Here is a 7500-nt window from a genome sequence, read left to right as displayed (position 1 = left end):
CCCCACTCAAGTGGTGATAAGGTCGCGCGATAGTTCCAGCTAGTTTTCTAACCACATTATAGCATTTAGCGTTAAAATATCAAGTCAGTGCTGTGACTGTGCACACAAACAGTCAGAAATCCTCGGGGTCCGTGCTGTCTAAAGTCTGAAGTCTTTTCTACCGGGAACAGATGAATAATTAATGAGGCTCATACAAAGGGTAAGTGTTAAATCAGCTGAAAGGTGATCTGGAGGAAGCGGGTAAGCAACACACACACACACACACACACACAGCAGCACCAACAGTTTAGTTATTGAGAAATGTTACCTTCATCCAGGTAGGTTGTCAAAAATCCCCGGATGTAAGAGGGTCGCAAAAAGTGAGCGATGTAGTGGCTGTAGAGCCGCAGAGACTCCTTCTCCAGCTCGTACATGATCCACTGGACTCTGTTCTGTCTCTCTAATATCTGTGTTCTGTCTCTGCACTGTCTCTGGACTGTCTCTGCTCTGTCACTATACTGTCTCTGCTCTGTCCCTGCTCTGTCTCTGCTCTGTCCCTGGACTCTCCCTCACACACGGATATGTGCAGCACAGGGCACAGCAGCTGACAGAAACGAAAGTGAAAGTAACAGAGTGGCGGTGAAACGAAAGGGAAGTTGGGCACCACAGAGCTCACAGGACGGGAAAGCTGAGAGGACCTGCAGAAAAAAGCTTCAGTGTATTCACTATATCCCTGTTGTGAAGAAGCTCACATCCTGTTCCTGAGAAAGTGTTTATTCTGACTGACACACTGGAGGAGTTACAGTTAAATCCACCCTGAAACACATGACTTACACTGAAGTATCTGTGGTGTGTTCAGGGACTCTGGCACTGGTTTGATGGTTGCTGGTGTATGTTTGGGTATTCCTGTGAGAAGTTAAAGGATGTGTGCTGCTCTGATATCACGGGACATTTGAAAACACTTAACGTCTAAAACGCTGAACGTGGCTTAATATATCAAACCAAATTCAGTATACACCTGCTGATACTCTGTACAGGTGAGCAGATGAACCCAGAATCTGAACACAGCACACAAAGTTTCACGTTAAGCGTTTTCCTCTCACAGAAAACCGGTATAATCATTTTCTATGGGGAAGAAAACGCTTAACATAAAAATATCATCTTTCCACTTGGAGTACGTTGCCGTTGTCTTAGCAGCAGATAGTGTTCATAACAAGAGAACTGTTAAGCCACGTTAAGCTTTTTTCACGTTAAGCTTTTTAGAATGTCTCGATATCACAGACGGACATTGTTAGCACACTTATGATGGCGACTAATAGGAAAAAACATTTAACAATGTCAGCTCTCGCCATTAGCTCCTAAAAACAAAATATTTTCTCACGTACTCTCCATTTTCATGTTCAACGATTATTAATGAAATATCCAGCGTAGAAGCAGTAGCTTGGCTAGACTGTCCGTTAGACGTGATTGAGATGGGAATAAAGTTTATTTAGGTACTGATGTAATGTCATTTATGTGAAGATTTACACATTTCAGTTCACACAAAACTGGTAGCTATTCGCTTTCATTACTTTTAGCTACCTTACTTTCATTCACTCACATCTTACATAACTCTTCCCCAGACTCCAAACCACAGACACTTCCATCAGTCAGAAACTCATGCTTTTTTTGTTTTTTTTTTTATTGTTTGCACCATTTGTGTTGTTCATTTTTCCATTGCATTGTCAGACACAGTCCAGCCCCACACACACACACACACACACACACACACACACACACACACACAGTGTAAGAGGCATGGTGGTTATTAAGGAAGTGGACATTTGCCACAAGTTCCCTGAGTTTCAGACAGACAAGTGTGTATTGTGTAATGTAGATGTGTGTGTGTAGATGTGTGTGGATGTGTGTGTAGATGTGTGTGTTGTGGCACAGCAGGTTATCTTTTATTCACTTGATCACAGACATTATAAATACTAAAATAGTGACAGTAATAATAAAAAAAACATAATGTTTCCTGCACACTTGGCTTAACTTTTAAAATAAACAAAACATGAAAAAGACAAAAAAATTTAAGAAAAAACAAAACAGGTTTGCTAATCAACATGGATCGACAAAGTCTCGTATGAAAATGTGTGTGTGTGTGTGTGTGTGTGTGTGTGTGTGTGTGTAGTTCTATACATCAGGGCTCATCTCTGCACTAACACGAGAGTCCCTCGTCACATCAGCCTGTTCTCTCTCCGCCTCTGATTGGTCCCTGTGATCCACAAGCCCCGCCTCCTGCTGGTCCACGGTAACATTCCCAAGCGTCCCTTGCCCCTCCCCCAACAGACTGTCCTCTAGTTCCAGCAGCCGCGTGTCCGAGAGCGGAGTCGCTGCCCTGCGGCTGTCGTCATCGACTCTCCTGTTTGGCTGCACCACGTCCACCAGGCAGTGCTCCAGGTTCAGCATGTCCAACACACTCGCACCTCGGTTCCTGATATCCGTAATGGAGTCCTGAAAATCGTCTGGACTGTCGTCAACATCCAGAAGCGACTCCTGATAGTCAGCGGTGCGATCGTTAACCTCTGCATCACAAGGCCGAGGGTAACTACTTACCTCTTTAACGCGATCTTTAACCCGATCAGCGTTGTTACTGTGAACCTCTGTATCACCGCGTCCATAATCAGCAGAGCGACAGCTAACGTCTGCAGCGAGGTCTCGATGCTCAGCGGCCTGATCACTAACCTTCTCACCACCACGTCTGTAGTCAGTGGTGTAATCGCCAACCCCCGTAACTTTATCTTTATAATCAGAGGTTTGACTGCTAACACCTGCAGCGCCGTCTTTATATTCCGGCGTACGGCCAGTGAACAACGTTTCACAGTTCTGATCGCTAACGTGATCTTTATAGTCGTTGGTGCAATTTCTGCCGTCTGTAAAACAGTCTTTATCGTCAGCGGTACGATCACTGAACTCAGCAAGACGTTCCTGATAATCAATGGTGTGATCGCTGAAGTCCGTAATGCGCTCGTTGTCGTCAGCGGTGCCATCCTGATAGTCGACGGTGTGATCATTAGCTACGTCGTCTTTGTCATTGTCCGGTAGCCGGTTCCGATAGTCAGCGGTGTGTCTGTTAGCCTGCGTATGACGGTTCTGACCGGTGTGATCGCTGCTGCTGTCGCTGTCTATAGTGATAATAGTAGGCGAGTTCTGCTCTCTCTCTTTTCTCCGATTCCTCCTTTTGCGCCTCCTGTCCCTCGAGTGTGTATCAGAGGCCCGGCGCTCGAAGATGATCTCCACGCTCGGACTTCGTTCCCTCTCCCTCGACTTCCTGCTGCTCCGCCGGCGAGCCGTTCTCTCCAGGTGCCGCGTTTTGTATTTGCGTTTCCCAGCAGGTTTTTCCCGACGTGAACCCGCATCGCTGCTGCTGCTGCTGCTGCGAAGCCAGAGCTCGCGGTCACCGTGGCGATGCCGTGACTCCCGATGAGGAGATCTACTCCTCTCGGTTTCTCTCTCTCTTCTCCTCTTCCTCCTCTTCCTCTTGCGCTCGCCGTCGTGCCCGGGCGAATCCCATGGCGAGAAAGGCTTGGATGATCTGTCTCGTGTAGAAAGGGAACGCGTTTGAACGAGGTCCTCTGAAGATGAGCCGTCTCTTTCGGCGAAAGCGGTGGGGCTCCGCCCTAATAAGTGGTGACCCTGCCTCCTTGGCTCTCGGCAGCTCAACCTCACATGGGATCTGCTGATTTTTACAGAATGTCCACTCTGGGGAGAACTCTCACTACTCGTCTGGGAACGTGACCCTGAAAGCGAGCGTGACGGCTTCCTGAAGCCACGCCTCGGAGTGTGTTCCTTCCTCCTGTGACGCGAGTGCTTCCCAGCATCTTGCTCTCGCGACTGCTCCAGGTTCTCTCCTGTCTCCGTGTGGGAGGTGGAGGGATACGGCTTCGGAGAGAGTGGAGCCTGCTCGTGAGATGGCACCGACGACTCCGCCTTCATTACGGTCTCCGTGGCAGCTGCCTCGTTCCTCCCCTGCTCCTGCTCCTCCTCCTCAGTGGAGTCAGATGAGAGCTGCACGAGTTCTGGAGTCCGTTCAGCCATCGGCTTCACGTAACCCACGATCATACACTCTTCCTCTTCATCGTTGTGTTCCCGCTGTTCCGTGGCTGCGTTGGTTCCTTCTAATTGGTTCCCGTCAGGCTGGACTTCCTCCGTTTGTGGATGGCTGAGGGTGGAGTAGGAGGGGCCTGGAGTCTCGTCGTCCCAGGCGGATTGGCTGAGAGAGATTTCGCTACTAGTTGCCATGGGAACCGGGGGGTGCGCGATCCTGGGGGTTGTCCTCGGTGACATCTGCTTCCTCGCTATCATCGTCGTCCTGTAAAGAGAGAAGGACACAGAACATAAAACATCCATCCGTCCATCTATATCCATCCACAACATCCATCCTTTCACTCACTCATCCATCACTCCATCCATCACCACTCCATCCATCCACACAGCATCCACCCAACATTCCATTCATTCATCCGTCCCCCAGTGATTTATCCAACCATCCTGCCATCCATTCATCCGCCTATCGTACAGCCACTGTTCCATGCATCCATCCATCATTCACACAGCACCCATCCATTTGCCCTTCCACCAATGATTTATCCATCCATCCACCACTCATCCATCATCCACACAACATTCATCCACAATTTCATCCATCCACTAATGATTTATTCATCTATCACTCCATCCTTCCACTCTCTCACTCCATCCTTCCACTCAACCCCCAACATCCATCCATCATCAATCTACTCATCTTCCATCTCTGCATGTTTACACTGTACATAACTTTACATTATAATGCTAAATGTAATAACATCTCCACTCCAAGTGTGTGTGTGTGTGTGAGTGTGTGTGTGTGTGTGTGTGTGAGACAGACCTCTGAGATGTTGATTATGGAGGACTGGGAGCCGCTGTCCTCCTCGTAGCTTGGGGCCGGAGGACACTGCATGGCCTCGATGGAGCGTGCAAAGCTCACCAGCTCGTGCAGGATGTGGTCAGTGCGTGCCAGCAGGAAGGGGCGGAGCTCACTGGGATTGGTTCCCATGACTCGCTCGCGGCGTAGCCATGGCAGCAGCTGTCGCAGGCACGCTGGATCTCGCTGCATCAACGTCGCGTGGTCCAATGCTACGCCATCTATCGAGGAAGCAGAAGGGGCGGGGTCTTGAGCTCTCTGACTCCGCCTCTGCCTGGTCCTCGTTGCTCTGGAACGCCGAGTTCGTGTCGCTGTGCTTTCAGCGTCGTTTTGGCCAGCGGGGGTCGCCGCTATCGCTGCTGCAGTCATTGTAACAGTCGCTGAAGCCGACGTGGTCGCGCTCTGCGTGTTGTCCTCCAGCACCACGAACTCTTTGAAGTCGTTCTCAGCCTTCACCGAGTGGAAGATGGAGCGGAACGGCTGCTTGCACAGCGGACACTCCGCTTTGTTCTTGGCCCACTCGCGGATGCAGCGGAAGCAGAAACGGTGCAGGCAGCGCTCCACAGACGCCACGTTCACAAAGCGGTCCAGGCAGATCGGACACTTCGAGTCCGGGGACGTCTCGGGACGGAGCGGCTGCTGCTGCTGCTGCTGCTGCTGCTGCTGAGACGACTTCACTGAGGCTTTCTCCTTCTTCCTCACACGCAGCTTCATCTTTGTGGGCGCCATCATCTATAAGATCAAATCACACGCCATCACACACATCATCAGCACTTCCATAACGCTAAACATGCAGAACGAGCCGTTAGACGACGTTAGACTTTCAGACTACTTCAGGAATATGGTTTGCAAAGCTAAAGCCGTCAGATAACAACGTTCTCATAAACAATCTCCTTGAGTCATGTTTGTTTTGTTTACAATCAATAGCCAAGAACCACTCTGCTCTTCAGCCAGTCAGAGTTTAACAATCATCACATGACCACCTCAAACAGGAAGTTCCACTCTACAGTAACATGGAGCTGGGACGACTGGATCATCGTTAGTATTTAACTGTGAGAATATTCCTGAGGTGATTTTAACACATTCAGCTTCAGTGTTACTCCCAGACATGAGTATCGCTCTGACTGGATGTTAAAATTTATATTTTTTCACACTAACATGAGGTCTGTAAAGCTGGGATTGAGACACAGGACACTTTTATTGTGTAATGAAATAAACCAGATCCAGCCTGTTTACTTCCCTGATCTACAGCTGACCCATCAGCTTCTTTCCACCATTTTAGCTCAGACTTCATTAATCACTTCACTTCATCTGGAAAAACGACTTTAATTAAACACAGAGCTGTTTTATCTCCTTCACATAAACACTAGAGTTAAAGTGTTTCCTAATAAAAACAAGTTATAGAGCACAAATAAAGTCCTGACCATTTAACGGTTTAAAGATTCACACTGAAAGAAGTGAAACAGCAGGAAAACCGTGACATTTTTTTTTAAAGAATAAAAACATAAACATGGCGAGAATAATTAGACAGGCAAATTGGCAGCTAGCTTGTTAGCTTGTTAGCCTGTTAGCTATCTTACCTCAGACCGCGGCTGCTGCGCGAGCTCCTGCTACAGTAAAGCTTTTAAAAACGCGCTATGACACACATCCATCAAGATCCAAACATTACACTCGTCCCACGATCATCAAATCAAGTTAATAACTTTAATAATGCCATCATTTCGCTTGTTATCCAGTTCTGCCACAGAGCAAAAACCATCGAGGGACCAGCATAAGAAAGCCGGATATCAGAACAAGCGGAACGCGCATGCGCACCCTAGCGGCCAGGAGGTGCAATTACACAAAATCAAATAATAATAATAATAATAATAATAATAATAATAATAATAATAAAGAGCTTCAACATGAAGACTGAATTCAGCACAAAAATATAAAATAATAACATACATAAATAAAACAATATCCTGGTTTATAATTTTTGTTATTTTAAATTGAATGATATTTAATGTTATTTTATTTCCGCCATTGTCTATAAGCTTATTATTATTATTATTATTATTATTATTATTATTATTATTTATTGCATCTTGAATCGAAGTATTTTTTTTTAGATTTTAATTAAATCTACAGTTAACTACGTCATCACAAGTTTAATTTAATTACATTGTATTAATTTTAATACATTTATTTTATTCGATTTTTATGATTGTATTTTTTTTAGTAATGACTAAAGCAGAATTAAGATTAATAATATTTAAAGTTTTCTAAAGTCTATTTTTTAAAACTTAATATTTATTTAATATTTTTAAAAAAAATATATATTATCCACAGTCACGCGTCCACACGGCGGCGCCAAACTTCCGCTTGTTGTTCGGCTTACTTCCGCCCGTTGTCATGGCGACGCGGGTTGCTTGGCTGCAGCTGTGGATTTGTGCAGAGGGACGTTTATGTGAATAATCTGAGATTAAAGTGCAGCGTGTAGCTTTAGAGATGGTGATGTGTGTGAGTCAGCGCTCAGTGGACACAGTGCTGTCAGCTGTGAGTACTGTAGTAGCAGCTAGGCTAACTGTGCTAGCTTA

General features: G+C 46.4%; 2 protein-coding genes and 1 long non-coding RNA gene across 3 annotated transcripts in view; 1 reads left to right on the top strand and 2 right to left on the bottom strand.

Annotated features, from left to right (window-relative positions):
- rigi (RNA sensor RIG-I) overlaps positions 1–553 on the bottom strand; it is a 12226-nt gene extending 11673 nt beyond the window's left edge. Inside the window, 1 exon segment of the mRNA XM_053240887.1 lies at positions 308–553. Coding sequence (XP_053096862.1) covers positions 308–413 — 106 coding nt within the window. The 5' untranslated portion in view covers positions 414–553.
- A 1165-nt stretch (positions 554–1718) lies between these two features.
- On the bottom strand, positions 1719–6741 carry LOC113530697 (E3 ubiquitin-protein ligase Topors). Its single transcript, XM_026920934.3, is given in 4 exon segments — positions 1719–4272; positions 4274–4330; positions 4886–5653; positions 6502–6741. Coding segments are annotated over 3 exon segments (2946 nt in total). The 5' UTR covers positions 6502–6741; the 3' UTR covers positions 1719–2151.
- Positions 6742–7278: 537 nt separating this feature from the next.
- The window catches only part of LOC128320765 (uncharacterized), a 1588-nt gene continuing 1366 nt past the window's right edge, over positions 7279–7500 (top strand). Inside the window, exon 1 of the long non-coding RNA XR_008304351.1 lies at positions 7279–7459. This is a non-coding gene — a long non-coding RNA (uncharacterized LOC128320765). The remainder of the gene's footprint in view (positions 7460–7500) is intronic.

Source organism: Pangasianodon hypophthalmus, chromosome 16 (assembly GCF_027358585.1).
Source record: "Pangasianodon hypophthalmus isolate fPanHyp1 chromosome 16, fPanHyp1.pri, whole genome shotgun sequence".
NCBI classification, from domain to species: Eukaryota; Metazoa; Chordata; class Actinopteri; order Siluriformes; family Pangasiidae; genus Pangasianodon; species Pangasianodon hypophthalmus.
This window is presented reverse-complemented; position numbering and strand designations above follow the sequence as displayed.